The following is an 18271-nucleotide window of genomic DNA, read 5'->3' on the forward strand; positions in this document are numbered from 1 at the left end:
GTTGCTAATTTTTCATCTCGTCTGTTTCCAAAAAATACTAATGTCTCTACAGTGGCGCCCGAACTAAAAGTGTTTTGGATGAGGATTCTCCATACCCAGGATTTGGCGATTGGGTCCCCTAAAAACCCCAGTCGCCCTTTAAAAAGGGGAGTATATATTTCTCCCGCTTTCCTACCGTGCCTTAGTGGTGTAGTGGTTCTGCATGCTAGGCCGGTAGAGGTCCGTGGTTCAATTCCCGGCGAAGGCGGTGGTTATTTTTCATCTCTCTTGCTTAAAAAAAAATCCTAATGTCTCTACACATCAACCACAGATTAGGCGCCCTTAATTATAAGCATATTTATTCTTATTCTTTTTTTAATTGTAATAATAGATCTTGAAATTTTTCATGTATTGATGTGTGTAAAAATTAAAAAATTAAGTAAATACAAGTGTAATTTCAAAGTTATTTACATTAACTTTCATGAAAATAATACTTTGGTATTTAATGAGAAATTATAAAAGGATTTATTTTTTTTCCCCCTTACCTTTTTTTTTTTTTTTTTTTTTTTCCATCTGTATTTTGTGCATAGATCCGTTCTATTTTTCAGCATGTTGGCGGATAAATGTGATTAGAAGGTAGAGATGAATCCAATTGCAACATTATCAAAAAACTAGCTTTATGTTACCGCTTCGCTTAACTTCCATTGCGTTGCGTTGTAAATGATCCGTTGAACTACACTCTGAAAAAAGTGCATCATGATTTATCGCCCACCAAATTTAAAATAATATAAAAAAAAAAGAAGAAAAAGAAAAGAAAAAGAAAACACGGTAGTATCCTTCTGAAGTACACAGTTTCGGTTTACCAGTTTAGAAGTCTTCCCCCCCCCGATGGGAGTCAATAACTATTGTGTCACTTACTGAACAATGCTATTCCAATATATATAGTATATATTAATATATAATAGACATTGCTAAAACTGATGAGGAAAATGTTTTAATTAAAAAGAGTATTTTACGTTTAACGAAGAGAGGAATGAAGAAGCTCTTGAAAGGGCTTTGAAACTAGGACCATTAACTTCGATATTTTAGAATTATAGTCTTCGAAATAGCAGTGTTCTAAACTATTTATTTTTCCAGAAAATTTTCCCATTTTCATCTCTTCTAGTGTTATGATTTTTATTCGAAGAGAAACCTTTTCATTGTGTTATTTGTTTCTGTCAAATCACGTGTCAAATCACGTTCTGTCAAATCACGTTAATAGAGGTTTTTAGGTTGTTGCCATTGGACCCTTGATAAGATCTTTTTCTTAAAGCTCTTCCTTATAATAAAAGTGCGCTGTTGATTATTGTGTAAATGAATCGTTTTGAAATTCATTTTATATGAACTTCCAACAAGTTTTGTTGTCATAAATAAAATAGGTTTTCTAACAATCTATAAAATGTCAATTGCGAAATTTTCATTTTACTCGTTATCGTCTGCATCTAAAATGAAGTATAATTTAATGGTTATGATACAAGGTATTTTCTCAATCTTTTCTGCATGCCTTTATGGTATGGTGAAATGGTAGCACACTCGGTGCATATTCGAGAGATGCAGGTTCGAGTCCTGGCAAGGGCATTGCTTACTTTTCGTGTCTCCTGCTATAACATAACCTAATTTCTCTATGGTGGCGCCCGAACTGAAAGGTGGTGGATGATGATTCTTCACCACCAGGATTTGCGATTGGGTCCCCTAGTTCATAGTCGGCCTTTAAAATGAGGGTTAATGTATAAGGTATTCCCCCCCTCCTTTCTGCATACCTTCGTGGTGTAGTGGTCAGCACACTCGGCACGTATTCAAGAGGTCCAAGTTCGGGTCCCGGCGAGGGCATTGCTGATTTTTCATATCTCCTGCTTTAAATAACCTAATGACTGTACAATTATAACATTTTATAAAAACATATACAGAGTACAAGCCTCTTTCTTTCTGCTTTTTTTTAATTATGTTGAACCAGTCATGTATGTTTTAAATATTTCGATATTCTTTTATTTGATATTCTTTTATGTTCCAGAAGGACTATAATTTTCGTTTCGCGATTTTGCGTCGAATCACTCTGAATGTCCGTTTCACTTTTCAAACTGTTGCCACTAAATATTAGAGCCCTGTATTATATTTGAAGAAATTAAATAATGAAGAATTTGTGTAAATACATGTATGTTTCTCGCATTGTGATAAAACAACGGTACCTAGAGCCATCCAGTTTTGAATGACGTAATCCTACTCCGAATATGGGCATCTGGAAGTCCAGATTTGAAATTTGGAATTTTTTTTTTTTTTTTTTTTTTTTTTTTTATTATTATTATTATTATTATTATTATTATCGATTTTATGTTTTGTAAAACTTTAACGAATTTTTGATTAACAAACTCAAGGCTTTCAAAGCGAGCTATGGCAAGGTTGTACAGAAAAAACAGTTTTATCTCCAGCGCGTGAGACTGTGTATCGGAAATTCTAAAGATATGCTCAGTTTAAAATTAATTTGCTATATTGCTCTTGAATTGAATTTTATGGTTTATGTGCGAAGAACATGATACTTAATAAATAAAGGTAACGCACAAAATGTTAAAAAAACGCCCCTTTGGACATAATTTAAAATCTGAAACCTTTCAGATTTTTTTTATTTATTTATTTATTAAATATAGATAATAAATTAACTTTTCGCATTCCATAGATTAAAGAATTTAAAATAAAATATGAAAAAAAATAAGTTACAGGGTTTTTAGTCAAACGTGCTAAAAAAGTAAAATTTTTTAAACCGTCGTAATAACTTTGGTCATTCGTGACTAAAAAAAACTCGTGGTACCCCCTGTATGAATTGTGCCAAGATATTGATAGAATTTCAAGGAAATGTGAAGTCATAGTATTGAAATGGCATACGTAAGCATGACTCTATTTAATTTTGCTTAAATTTCTTGAGACTGTTTTAGTTTTACCTTTTAGTACATTTAAGTGAAACCGTGTAATAATACAAAAAAGTTAAAAAAAAAAAAAAAAAAAAATCCTTTTATATTTTTTATTTAACGTTATTCAGAATCATATTACTTTTTTTTTTTTTTTTTTTTTTTTAAGAAAATGCCTTTGTTGTTCTCTATATTAAATCAGTGAACTACTTTCTTGGTGGTGTACCATTACATCGGTCGCTATTTTAAGAATATATTCTTCCTCTGTGTGCGAAAAACAATATCCTGTGCAAGATAGGCTTAGCATATCACCAACCGCAGGCAGCTAAACATTCAACCTCATTTTACTTTTTCCGTGGACGAGAATGACATAATTCCTATATTTAATTTGAGCCCTTTTCGCATTACATCACCGCTCGGCAGAACAAATGAATTAGGACTCGTTAATGAATTGAGCTTCGACATTCGTAATCAAGTCCGAGTTGGTTAACATTCATGACGTATGGTATTGATAATGACCCGCATATCGCCATTTTTGTTTACGCAGAAATTTAATTAATTTATTAAATGTGGTTAATTTTATTCTGCGGTAATTTTTGTTGATAGTAGGTTTTTCAATAAAAAATTGCTAGGATGTTTTGAACCTGTCCATGGATTTAAAACAATCGTATCGTAATATCCTAGCTAGAAAAGAATTCCTTGAAAGCTGGAATACTAAAGTACTATGTAGAGTTCGCCGAGTTCTTTGTCGCGTAAGTAATGAACTGCAAAGAATGGTTAAAATAATATTTTATTCTAACTCAAAATAGGCAAAATAGATGTACAGAAGGCGTACAATACGTCTTCACGCCTTAAGCGTACAATAAGTCAGGCTTTAACTCAAAACACCTAATATAAAACCAAACGAATGCTAGATAAATTTAGTTGTTGTTGTAAGGTAAAAACATTGTTTAGATGTAATCGAGAGCGGTCAAAATGGATATATTCGTTGAAATACGATACCCGAAATTTTTCGCGATTACAATATACTTCATACAAGGAAGTAAAAATATATAACGCAATGCTGTAAGTATACTTAGTGTTTTTAATTATATACATTATGAATTAAGTGCATTTTTATTTATAAAAAAAAGTAATATTCAAAAGAACTGCATATGTTACTTTCAAATAGCTTATAGTGTTAATTACAGATAAATAAATTTGAAATCTTTTACATTTTGCTGAATGGCAACAGACGCGAATGAAAATTAAATCAGCGCATTTTTATCGGAGACATTTAAAATGAATCAGCGCCAAATCTTGTTTCGAGAATATTAACCCTTATGGGATTTTAAAAAAAAAGGTACATAATTATCGACACCCGTGTGCATTTATTTCACTGAACCGCATGAGCATGAAAGCTTGCGGCAGTTATTTCCCTCACGTCAGAATTCTTTCTGTTTTGCCAAAGCGTGGAGTATGTGAATTGAAAACAATAAACACGTTGAAGGATCTTCCTTCATGATGTTTAATGAAACAGCTCACAGATCTGTTTTCGTGAGAGTACAAAACTGTCGCTGTTGAAGGAAATTTGCAAGAAAAGGTAAAAGAAACTTCATTGGTGTGTAAAAGAGCGTGTAGTGTCTGTCAACAGAAAGCAGTCAGAGCTAGGGAAGTATGTCGCCAGACCATAATTTCGATTTGCATAAGAAAACAAACATCTAGAATTCGTCCACAAACAGCGTTCCGGTTTTGAATTTAGATGCAGACAAATCGAAATGATAGGAAAGTGTAAAACCAGTTTTGATTAAGCATCGAGGAAAAAGGTGATGGATGTCCATCCCTCCGCCATGCAGTCTATATTTCAATGTAAAATATAGAAATATTATTGTTATTTGAGATAAGTTTACTGTTCCACCAAATTTAATTACAGTTATGCTGTATAGGTGATTTCATTGCTGAAAACAATCAACTCATCAATATCTATGGGGCAAAAGTCAGGAAACATTGGTTTTCGTTCTCTTTTGGTTTTTTGTCCGTGGATAATCTAAATATAGGAGCCAGTCACCCATAAAAACCCTTGCTGTAAGGCCTACCTTGCTATAATCGAGCTAGAGAAATCTGTTGATTCTGAAATGGCAGTTCAGTAGAACTCCAATTAACCGAATCAAATGGGACTCCGATTAACCGAATCAAATGTTTCTTAATTCCTCAAGCTACACGTCATCCTCTTCTCCTCCTGTCTCTTCTCTTGTAGAGACATTAGGTAGTTTTTGGAAGCAGGCAAGATGAAAAATGAGCAACGCTTTTTCTGGGAATCGAACCACGGACCTCTGGAATTCGCGCCCAGCGTACAGACCACCACACCACGAAGGCATGCTAAGAAGGCTTTGCAGTTATGTATTATAACATAAGTACAAAAGGCAACATCTGTTGCAGTTATATTGTAACTATATGTAAAATTGTAAATATGTCAGGATTCTTCAAAAAATAACACTCAAATAAACATAGGTAGTGCAGCTGGACAATACCCACGTTGCCAATGGTTAACCAGTGACTGTCAGCTGCCCTTTCACCTATATTTATTTATTTATCTAAGTAATATACTATTGATTTTCATGTGTATGAGGGCGGTAGTGTTATCAGTTTCTTCTGTTTTGATTATGGTTCACGGGCGGTAGGTGACCTGTTGCGAGAATGACAAAATGTTTTTGCGTAATTTTGTAGTTTTGTATGTAGTTTTATTGAAATGTAAAAGTGGTAAAACCTCTCGAGGCGGTACCACAAAGTTGAAATAAGTTGTAATCTTAAAGTAAACATATTTCTAAGAATATTAATATTACGTAAATAATAAACATCCGCTTTAAACATCAAATCATCATTAAAATAAATTATATGAAAAGATAAAAATCCACCTCTCTCACATTAAGGTACTACATAACTGACCAGTTATCCGGATTTTTTGAATATCCGAATGGTCTGTATTCTTAACCAGTCCTATTTTTTTGTGTAATTTGGGATTTATTGTAGGTCAAAAATGGCTTCTGTGACAGTATGTGCAGGACGCATTTCGATACGAAGTAACGTTTGATAATATGACGTCATGGCTCAATCGTGTACCACGTGATACGTGCATTTGGGCGCTGCTGCAACCTGCTGCTCTCAGTGCACGTGTGATGGCTTGCTCCTTGGAGTGAAGGAAAAAACTGGGTTACCAGATCAACAAAGCTCGGAGAGTGTGTATTTCCTGCTGGCGACTTTCACGTTCATTTTATCGCCAACTGCTTGTTTTTTTTTTCTCTACTTCTTATTTGATTGATGCGTAGGAGTTCGCCACTTCTCTGCATTAAAGAATTTATTTGAACTAATCTTGAGGAAAGAGAACTTATCATCTTGAGTACTATTTAATTCAATTTAGCCTTTTTCCTAATTGCAATAAAGTAGTTAAGAAAATAATTTTGTGCACCACATCTCCTTTAAATACTGCTTATTTAAAAAAGCTGGCAAGTATGAGAAATTCAGTGAATTGTTTTGTGGTGACCAGTACCCTAAAACGACCACTTTAAAGACTAAAAAAGGTGACCAAAGTAAGCATCAGTGCTGAAGGTCACTTCTCTAAGATGGCTACATCTACAGAAAAAACTAAAATGATGGAATTCTGGATGGTTGTCTTAAGAGAGGATTCGCTGTAATTAATTTTATATTTTATTTGAAAATATATATGTTTTATATTTCGCTATATATATGTTTTATATTATATAAAATATATATGTTTTATATTTCGCTGGTTTTCTTTGCTACATTAGTCTTTGGAATACCTGCCAGCGTACTGTTTGTTTATATATATAAGAAATAATTAAAAGAAAGCGTCACATAAAAATAAATTTAATTTAAATTATTAAATCATTTTAAACGTAATTTAATTTTAGTTAATCATCAAGATATAATCTGCTCCTACGTGAAACCTAAACAAAAATTTTACCGAAATAACCAATGGGGAAATCAAAATCAATGTGCTAAATAAATATTAAATAAATTTCGTGCCAAAGAAAATCAAAGCTGCTAATAAATAAATAAATAAATTTCGAAAATCAAAAGTGTTTCAAATCAAAGTTTTTTGAGGAAACTAATTTATTCGAAGAAATTTTCCATCTGTAAAATACGTAAGAATTTTTAATAATAATTGATGCAGAAGAGTTTCCAAATTAAGAAAAAACGGAAGAACCATAGAAAATGGAAGTCTTATAGCCAAAAATGGAAACAGGAATAATAGTTAAAATAAAAAAGACAACATTCCTAAAATTTTGAAAAATAAAAATTACTGAATCAATTAATTTCATTAAATAAATAGGAATGTAATATGAAAAAGAAAATAAAATCTGACTGAACTGAAACACCTGATAATCATTCTTTTTAAAACCCTCCAAAATTTTGTTCAGAATTTAGAGTCGAGTTGAGTTGTATGAGGAAATTTGAATAAATGGAAATAATAAAAAGCAAGAACTGAGTGGACATGTAAAGATACAGCCTGGAAAATAGAAGAGTGTGAGACTGTAAACGAAATATTAAGTTTAAAATTAAATTAGAATTAATTTATTATTAAATTTAATTACAGAAAAATTAAAAATTAATTTTTCGTAAATTAATCCTTAAAATTTAGATTTTCAGAAATTAATTTAAAAACTAAATCATAAAAAATGCTAAATTTTTTTTAAATAATTGCGTAAGTAGCGAAAAGAAATTATTAATTTTTAATTTTTAAAAATGTTTATTAAACGTTTTAAGTTAATAGAAATTAAATTAGTTCATAGAGTGTGAAAAAATTTTTAAATATTTTAAGTGTATGTAAAGGAGAGTATTATGTGGGTAATGGGGAGCAGAAAAATTGTGAAAAGGGAAAAGGTGAGTAGTACAAGTAAAAGGGTGTTCAACTATTGGGAATATAACTAGGACTGGAACAGAAATGGTCATTTGTTAGTAACAGAGACTATTTACAAATTTACAGGAATATTTACAATCCTTGCGCATCCAGTAAAACCTCCAAATTTGGTTTAAGAAAATCCTATCGAAAGTAACAATAAAATTTAAAACTATCTAATGTGTAATTTTTGGAGAAATAAATTAATAAAATTTAAATAATTTGCTTATTAATTAGTGTAATTTTAAGATATTGAATTTCGTGATTAATATTTTCAACAGCAGTGCAAATACTTTTAATTCTCAAAATCTGGTTGATAATGGTGTTAAAAATTACTTTTTTAGAGATATTGGAATTCCAATGCATGAGTTTAATGGTAGGAAAGTTAAAAAGTCTTTTTTTTAATGACAAATTTTAAATATTCACATTTGAGAATATTTAAGCTCAGGGTAATCAATTCCGTTATTATTGGAACGATTTTATTAAGTTTCAGTTGATATCAGTTAATCACAACTGGCTTGATTGTTAACGCCACATTTTTATTTTGAAGAGAAAAAGTTTTCAGAAATACATTTTTGCTTAAATTTTTACCACACTAGAGATTGTAAACGCGCCGCACAGGTTGTAGATACTCAGTTTACAGTCTGTCTACCATAAAAAAAGCTCTCGCCAATTAGTCTGCAGCTGTTTGTTGCCGTAGAAACGAGCCTTGACCCATTTTCCGTAGGGGTGTCTTGAAGACGAATGATAAACTGTTTTCCCCTCAGCCAACGACCCACCAGCGGCCGAGCGGTAAAATTACTGAACACTGGTAGTTCGGTCCGAGGTTCGAATCCCACGAACGGGCTGGCTGCATGGGCGTTTTCGTGGTTTTCCCCATGTGTAATGTGTTTACGAGCCAGTTTCCCTTAGAAAGTCACCCACGAAGGCATTCCTCCCCTTAGGCTGATACCCCTCGAGGCTTTGCCATAATCACACACACACACTTTAGCCAACGAGGCCCACCAGCGGCCGAGCGGTAAAGTCGCTGAACACTGGTAATTCGGTCCGAGGTTCGAATCCCGCGAACGGGCTGGTTGCATGTGCGTTTCCGTGGTTTTCCCCATGTGTAACGTGTAAGAACCAGTTTCCCTTAGAAAATCCTCCACGAAGGCATCCCTCCCCTTAGCCCTCGAGGCTTTGCCATAATCACACACACCCTCAGCCAACAGTCGTCAAAAACAAAATAACAATAAAGCAACTCGTGGGTGTTCACCGCTACTTGAAATATACTAGCCCTGTTGCTATAGCGACCGCCACCCGCCAGACGTTGTGACGGGAGCTATACTTCTCGTAGGCAGACAATACATAATAGGAAGTTTAGCTATTAGTCTCGAAACGGCATTTGCGCTGAACCACTATATCACTTTTTAAATTGTTGCCACCAAATATTATAGCCCAGTATTATATTTAAAATATTAAATAATGAAAAATCTCCATGAACGTGTGCATGTTTTTCGCATTGTGAAGAAACAGCGGTCCCTAGTGGCATCAAATTTTGAATAACGTGGTACTTCCACCTGAATACGGACATCTTGAAACCAGAATTTAGAATTTGTTTTATTGTCTATTTCATATTTTGTAAAACTTTAACGAATTTTTGATTAACAAACTCAATGATTTCAAAGCGAGCAATGACAACACTGCATGGGGTTAAAAAAAAAATTATCACCAGCGCGCGAGACTGTCTATCGGAGATTCTAAAGGCTGTGTTTAAATATTTTTAGCCCAAATGCTCTCGGAACGTGTATGTGTATGCAAATGAAAAAAACGCCCCTTTGGGCGTAAAATCTAAAAGCTTTTAGATATTTTTTAAATCTAAGTTTAAAATTTTCATTATTATACGTCATATCTAAGTAAAATGGAAAATGAGAGAAAGGTAAATTCAGAGATCTACCTATGCCAGTTGAAGCATTTTTGACACCCTTGGGGATCGGTATAGTATCTCGTAAATATTAATTATGCCCAGCATGATACGAAGCATTTCCTAACACTTTGTAGACGCACTACCTGTATTTTTGCTTACTCATTGATTTGAGAATAACTTGCGCTCATCGAAAAGTGGCGCCCATCATCTGCCGAGCGGTAAAGTCGCTGAACACTGGTACGGTCCGAGATTTGAATCCCGCGAACGGGCTGGCTGCATGAGCGTTTTTGTAGTTTTCCTCAAGTGTAACGTGTATACGAATCAGTTTTCCTTAGAACGTCCTTCCCGAAGGCGTCCCTCTCCTTAGGCAGATAGTTCTCGAGTGTTTTTTTGCCATAATCAAATAAACCAAAACAGGCCGAAAAGCGACACCTTTTGCGGCTACCTTTACACTTATGTCTGCTCATGGACCCCCTGCTATTCAGCGATACGGGTCGATTGTCAGTTGAAATTCCCGATTAAGAAAACTGTTAGGAGCTGTGATAGAAATGAATTAAGAATTTCACAAACCTCCGTGATAAAAGGTCATTTTAACAATGGCATTCGACAAAATGCAAAGAATTGCATTTCGCAAGCGAAAATCTGCGTATTTCCAATTTAGCTGTGACGTATATTATACTGCAATCTTGTTTCTGAAAGATATTTCTGGATGTACGCGTGAAATATGACGTGAGTTCCGGGATCATGATTCATCGATGTGTTCATTTCTAGATAAACTATGAATAAAGATTTTAAAATGAAAATTATAAAATAAGTTTTAAGCAGTAATTTAATAGAAATTGCAAATAACCAGTAAAAGTGAAGGCTGAATTGCTGCGATGCGATTTAGCGGAATTTTTTTTTCATCCCGATGAGAGAAAGATTTATAGAGGAGGAGGATATTATTTTAGCCAAATAATGCTAGCAGAAAAATTAAAGCCCTTTATAGCTCAAAACAGTAATTGAATTATAAGCTAAAAGCATTCCTTACGAGTCTTACAAATTTCTGAAAGAAATTACCACTATGACCATCTTTGGCTTCAGTAGATGGTTATTTTAGAGAGGTAATGTCTAATAAAATGATCATATTCTTAGATACAGTTATCATTTTTAGAGATAGTTATCATCTTAGAGAGGTGGCCGTGAAGTAAAAGTTCACTGTAATTGCTAGAAGGATGCATTATTTTTCCTGCTTTTTCAATAAAGATGGGAAGAGAAATAATTTTAAATTCGGAATGTGGAATAAAATAGACCTTACTTCATTACATTGACTATTTCATATATTTATGATAAAAATTAAGTTTTCTTTAAGTGTTCTAATGATTTACTTTTCTGTTTAAAAGCGGACCGAACTGCGGCCGACCGGTGAAAGTACTCAACGCCGGTAATTTGACATAGGCTTCAATCTTGGTGAACCACTGTCTGCATGGGAGTTTCTGTCATTTTTCCCCATGTGCAACGGGAATTCAAACCCGTTAATTGCCATAGAATTTTATGTGAATTGGTTAAAAAATGACTATTGGTTTTCAGGCCTTTTGTGTTACTTCTTTTGCACACATTCTTTCACGAACCATTACCAAATCGATAGTAAAAATTCCTTTTTATTATTTTCAATCATTCACAATGTATTTTATTTTTTATTATATTATTAATTACTTTTTATTTAATTTTTCTATTTTATTGTATTATTATTTATTTGAATTTTATTATACTATAATTATTTATATATTAACAGTTATTCACAATTATTTGACATTTATCTACAATGAGCATATCTCATGTTTACTTTACAAGTAATATTCTCAGGCCAAATGGCAGCAACATGCAAAAGATATTTCACTTCATATAGTGAAATACAGAGAGATTGTGACAGGCACACTGAACGTTAGCTAAAAAATTAGTCTACTTTGCCGGTCCCCTACGACTCCCCACGGCGATCAATGTGTGTGCCTTCACGAGGGCATCTCTTCCTTTAGGTAGACGTCCACCACTGGCCGAACCCTGTAAAACGGCTGGTTTGATTTGGATTCAAATTCTTACGAACGGTCTGTATGCCTGGCTAGCCCCATGCAAGCAGTTTTCTTGAAAAGCCCCAACGAAGGTAGCTCTTCTACTAGGCAGAGGGCTTTTGCATATTTTATTATCATAATCCAAATAAATAAGAAAACTCCCATACCTGCGCTTGTGAATTCTTTTACCGCGAGAACATCTGCGTTGTTACTGTGACTTATCTGACTTGGTTGAACAAACATCAGAAGTAATGACAAACATTAAAATCATAAATACTAGAGCTCATTGTAGTTGGGACTCCAGATGAAATAACGATTATATTAAAAGACCAAGTATTCCGGCGATTTCCGGCTGAATTTATGCACTGCTATTTAGGATTTAGGGATATGTAACAAGGCTGACAAGTATCATCTACTGATCTAAAGGTGGCGCCGAAAAAGAGAATGCAGTGCTCATCAGCAATGTTTCGGTAGAAAGTGAAATGCTCCAATATAGCGATAATGCGCCAAATATGGCACTCTCATTTGCACTTGTATTCAGCCATCACGTTGGTTGGCTAGTATAACTCTTCATCATCATCTCGTAGTATACAGGGAAAAGAGCTAATTCGAGCAGATTGTAGCCGTTCGGTGGAAAACCTACTTCGTGAATGAATATTACCTCCGTCGACGTGGGAATGTACCGGTGAATTCTAGGTTTGTTTCACTTCCGCAGTATACAGCTGGACTGACCATAGCTGCCGCTGATGTAAACAACGCAAATTTCGCATCCCCAAGGATTTTAAAACGTTCTCGTAATGGCGATTGCTGAAACGGAGAACGTCATATGCAATGGAGCCCCTCCCGTGTGAGTTTGAATGAATGACAATTTATTTTTATATTTTATATTTATCAATATGTTACTGCGCAGTTATTTTGTATTGTGTATGGTAGAATTCAGAAATGTGTATTTTATCTGACTTGGTATTACAGCGAACTTTCTCCGAATGGTTTTTTTCTGAATTGTGCCTAATTTAGTATTAGTATCTGTTTATCTGGCTTAGTAATAAAGCGAACATTCTTCGAATGACTTACAACATTCTATTACAACAAAATTTATAATTGACGATGACGAAACAATTATATATTTTGTTGTAATATTGTTGTTTCTTAATTCGAGTGGGTAATTTGGTAATTCTTTTATTTCTTACCAGTAGGTTTTTTTTTTTTTTTTTCCTCTTAATTGTGGATATAATTTTATTTAAAACCCGTGTTTTTGTTACTGTGATCTATTTCTAAATTGAAACTTCAGTTAGGGACTTGCAGCCCTTTAGTTCGTAATGATGAAAATCGTAAAGAAATGGTGAATCCTCATGTATTGAAAATAATATATTGGTAGTTGTGAATATAATTAAGTAAATCCATTGATCATAAATTTCGATTTAAAAACAAATTTGTAGATTCACCCCCAAAAATTTATATATCAATTATTTAAATACATAATATTAAAAGTGCCCCCTAGCGGTAAAGTCCCTGAACACTGGTAATTCGGGGTTCGAATCTCTGCTAAGGGGTTACCTGCATGAGCGTTTTCCCCGTGTATAACGTGGATACGAACCAGTTCCTTTAGAGAGTCCTCAACGGAGGCATATCTTCTCATAGGCAGGCAGCTCTCGATTGCTTTGCCGTAATTAAATAGACCATTAACCTCTTCATAATTAGAAAAAAAAGAGGAATTTAATAAGGAAGAGTTTTTAAGAAAAAATATTATAGCCATTTTCTAAGCATGTCTATTAATCATTCGTAAGGGTTAACATGGTTGTGACCTTGAATTTTCTTTTCTCGCGGTTATAGTCAAGTATATTTTTCTTTCGTATGTGTGCGTTGTAGTTTTTTATTAAAGGTTTTATTGAAAATGCCTATACTTTTACTTGCTTAATATTTAATTATTGAATCATCTTGAACATAAATTGCATTGCATTAATCCAGTGTTATTTTCTTCCGGGATGTGTGTTTGGGGGGGCTGTGCACTAGACGTCGTCTGTAATTTTGTAGCCATCTGTCTTTCCTGGTGGTACTTTCTGTTGGGCAATTATCCAAAAGTTGAACGCTCTGAAGACATATTTTCAGCATTGGATGAGGAAAGTCGGAGAATTCTGCACGTCTGAGATTTGCATGTTGCGATTTGCGACAGAAATTGAAAAATCCGACGAAATATAAATTCATTAGCAGAGTCACATTAAGTAAAAAAAAAAATATGTTTTCACCCATATATAAAAATGCTTCTCATGCAGTGTGACCTTGCATTTTGAAGGGAAAGAAAGGATTTTGCATATAAGAATAACATTTATAGCTTTTGTATGTTAATGGTTTTTATAGGTTAAATCATTATAAATGCCATGAATACTCTACTTTGGGGGTAGAGTAGAGTAAATGTTTCTTTTTAACGCAGAAATCTGCAATACAGAAAGACATTTTAAGGAAGAAAAATGTGCCATCTTATATTTAGACTGGTATGATAATTTATGGTTGTATTCGATACAATTTTTTTCTTTTTTTTTTTTTTTTTTTTTAGTCTAGTGGCCAAGTAAGTAAGATCGCTGAGTGCATGTAGTTAGTTCCACTTGGTTCGATTTCCATCGAATGGATTGAGTTGGGTAAAGGTTACATAAGTCGTAACCTCCTAAGAAAAAATAACTATATAAAGGATCTATGAAAAAAATATATGTGGTAATAATATCTTATATTGTCGTTGCTGGTGTTTATTAAAGTTCCATACAGTCTTGGATAAAATTAATAACATCTATGGACAAGAACTTAATACGACTTAGATAACCAGTACTCTGAGTCATACCACCCATAGCTTAAGTCGTATTACATTTAAACTTGGGACATTTATAATAAAACTTTTTTTAGTTTTCAATTGATTTATTTATGCAATTAATTACAGCAATGATCACAGTGATATCTTTACATTTTCTTTTCAACTCCAGCATGTAAGTCATGTACCCATCCTCTGCATTTTAAGCACTGAATTATATTCTCTTCGCGGTCTTCCTAATCCTTTCTGTTGGGTGGTACTTTCTGTTTCTGTTTTATTGTTTATAATAATTTGTGTTATTTCCGCAAATATCATGTCCTTATAGTGGCTGAGGAATAAGTTTGTTGAGCACTGAGGTTGGTCGCATAGGTGTTTCCATGGTTTACCCTGTAGGTAACGTAAATGGGACTCTGAGTGTTCACCATGAGCTAGTTTACTTAATATCCAGTAATTTCATAATCTTAACACATGTGAAGTACCGTAGAAGATTCATAAGTAGCTGAGATTATTCATCGATGAGTAGAAAAATGAGTACTTAACGCAATTATGCCCTCTACCGTGAAAGTTGGCGGAGATCCCGCCAAATGGCGCGCCAGTGGTTCCTGCAAAATTCTGAAGGAACTGATGTCTCTTAATTTAATAAACAATTGGTATTCGACCAATTTTGTTTTTGTTCTTTATCGAGTCTTCGTTAGGTCTTCCCATTTTGACGATGAGCACGATTTCCAGTAATTGTTGCATTCTATTGTTGTTTTGTTGACCACGTTTAGCTGACAATATTGCGTTCATCACTACACTTTTTTTTATACTAAGATCCCATAATTTTGAAAATAATTCGAATACTTTTTGTTCTGTAGAAGGAAGGTTCCAATATACAAGGTTAAAAAATAGTAACAATTAATTTATATTCTTGTTCATAAAAACAAAATGCGACTTATCCAGAATCAGACGGGTTACTTCAAACGAAAGCTTGGATGTTGCGATTGTGTTATTAGGTCACGCTCATCCGTAACTGGCACTAAATCGCGTTCCATGGCGACAATTTTATGGTCGACGGGATAATACGTAAGGATCAAAAATATTTCGTTGTTAAGGCGTAATGAATGAAATAGCCTCAACCCGCAATATATCGATATAATAATTCAAAATTAAAACAGTTAGCATACATGTGTAGGTATGATGTCTATATCATCCATATGAGGCTATAAATAAGTTTAAAATAAGATCGTGGACAGTTTTAATTGACACAACAGCTGTAAGAACAATGTAAAACCATTTTTAATCCCAAATACTTATAACTAAATATATAACCGAGTTTTGGCCTTATTAGAGTGTAGTAGAAGGAGAATGGGAAAATAAAAATTTTCAAATACATTTTCATTTGATCTGAATGTAAATGGTTTTGTGAACGTAAAGCATGTTCGTTTACCATCTTGGAAAGAACGAACTGATTGATAGCACAAGATCAAAATTCTCTGAAGGAGAAAGTGCATCATGTTTGAAGAATTTTAAACTTTCTGAGAGTGTTTTCAAAGATTTATAGAGTTAATTAAGCATGGTGTCATCGAGATGCTTCAGAGATGCAGCTTATATACGAATAGCGTAAGCAACGAACTTTGAAAAAAATCTTTCTGGCACTTAGTTTAATCTCATAAGCAAAGAAAATTTCACGGCTTATGAGATTTCTGTAGGAAATCTTTTAAATGCCCATTTAAGTACGAAGGGCTCGGAAAAACCGAAAGCTGTTTACCGTTTGGATCAAAAGATCTTACGAACTCAGTACTTTAAAATTAGCCCACATGGTTTATAGGAGAACTTTGTGACGAGGGAGTCGTAGTTCAAAGAATGTATTTATGTTTTTTTGGAGTGTCATCTGGGGAATACTAAACCGCTGTTTTCCTATGCATAGAATATTTTTACATAAAGATGCATGTAAAAAATGTATAGGTATCCTAATTGTGCAATTTTTAAAAGTATTGAATTATTTTTACGAATAGAGGATGCAAACTAGTGATCTTAAAAACATGATTATTTCCTTAAAATGAAATGAAACGTTTTAATTGAATTTATTTATATCTTTTCATGCGCATTGAGTATATTTTAATAAAGTATAGAAAATTTAATTACAATATGCTTATTTTCGTACCAAAAAAAAAAAAAAAAAAAAATGCACATTTTCGTAAAACCACGAAACAACAATCACCGCTTCAAGAATTATAATTGAAAAATCTCTTTCGACAGCACGGTGTGCTGTTCCGCATTACGCTAAAGATTTTTTGCTGCATCTATTGTTATGCTGACAGCCAGATGCATTCTGTATGAAGAGTTGAAGCAGCTGCATTAGTTACCGCAATTTAAACAGAGATGACGATAGAAACATTGCATTCGTATTAAATGTCGCTCTGCAATAGATATTAAAGTAACACGACAGCTTTAAAATAACGCAAAATTCCACCTGAAATTGGTGCTAATTTTAATTTAACGCTCTTTGAATTTCAGGGTGTATACGTAAACTCTTACCAGTGCGGTAGGAAAATGGAATTCAGAATACGATTCCCCTATTTCGTCGATCATCTCCAAAGATTCGCATCAAATAGTCTCTCGAAACGCTCAGAGCATTAAATTAAAATCAACGCCAATCTGAAGCTGATTATAAAAGCTGCATTAGACTTTGCACAGGAAGCGTATTTTACTTCTGTTATCTTTACGCTAGAGAGACATTCGAATCCCACGGGCTTTGGGAAAAAATTCCAGATTCCAGACCTCGTATCGGCACGTTTTTTTGCTATTCGTATCCTAGCCTAAAACCCGGCTAAAACTTAGCAACTTACTTAGTTTAATTAGAAACTTAGATAAGATCAGTTTAATTAGGCCAAACTTCGAATTACTAATTAGTCCAGTTCAAACATTAATTAGTAAATTTTCGATTACTTTAATTGATGTCCTGAAGGAACGTTTCATTTAGAAAAGAAAAACATTATTTCTAATGTAGTGAACCTGGATCACTAGGATCATTTCGTGGTACCAAGAGCCATACGCTTAAATTTTTTGGACATGATTTAACTGTCCATGTTTACTCTTTCGCTGCATTCCATTAGCACTCCAGTCCTTTTTCGCTCAAGCGAACCAACAGTTCGAGACGATATTACACATATTTGGTAAATCTCTTGCAGGTAACTTAGTGATTTTTCACACACTTCAAAGGAAATGTACTGGTTCTTTTATGCGTACTATGGTATGTCTTTTAGGTCTTATTTATACTTTCAGTCCTGCGATTCTCTTTTAGTTGGATATATTTGGTAGTCTTTTCGGTGTACAGGGTGCGTCAGAAAAATGTATGCACACGTTGAAGTGTCGTAGAAAATGTATTTTCCAACCTGCAAAGTTACGTTTCTGAGAGAAGTAAGACTATAGTCCAATATGAAAAATAAATGTTCTTTCTGATCAAACTGAATGTTGCAAATGGTGTTTAAAGTAAATGTTCAAAATGGTGGCTTTCAGGATTGATACATTTCTACGCGAGTGGTTCCATACTCCTCACCCAAGTGTCCCAGCGGGTTTTTTCGGCACATCGCTTGAATCTCATTCCAAAGTGTGGTTACGTGGTTGACGAAAGTGCACCTTATCTTTTACTGTACCCCGTAAAAAAATCGAGTGATGCGGTGGTCATGTACAGTTTTGTCATTGAACTCAAGAGATGTT

At 33.9% G+C, this 18271-nt stretch overlaps 1 protein-coding gene across 1 annotated transcript in view; it reads left to right on the forward strand.

The window, feature by feature from the left end:
- The first annotated feature begins 12339 nt into the window (after positions 1-12339).
- LOC118196936 (uncharacterized) overlaps positions 12340-18271 on the forward strand; it is an 86924-nt gene continuing 80992 nt past the window's right edge. Inside the window, exon 1 of the mRNA XM_085808164.1 lies at positions 12340-12616. Within this exon, the coding sequence (XP_085664290.1) occupies positions 12567-12616 (50 nt within the window). The 5' untranslated portion in view covers positions 12340-12566. The remainder of the gene's footprint in view (positions 12617-18271) is intronic.

Source organism: Stegodyphus dumicola, chromosome 1 (assembly GCF_044657685.1).
Source record: "Stegodyphus dumicola isolate Sdum_Otavi_A_Nest chromosome 1, ASM4465768v1".
Lineage (NCBI taxonomy): Eukaryota > Metazoa > Arthropoda > Arachnida > Araneae > Eresidae > Stegodyphus > Stegodyphus dumicola.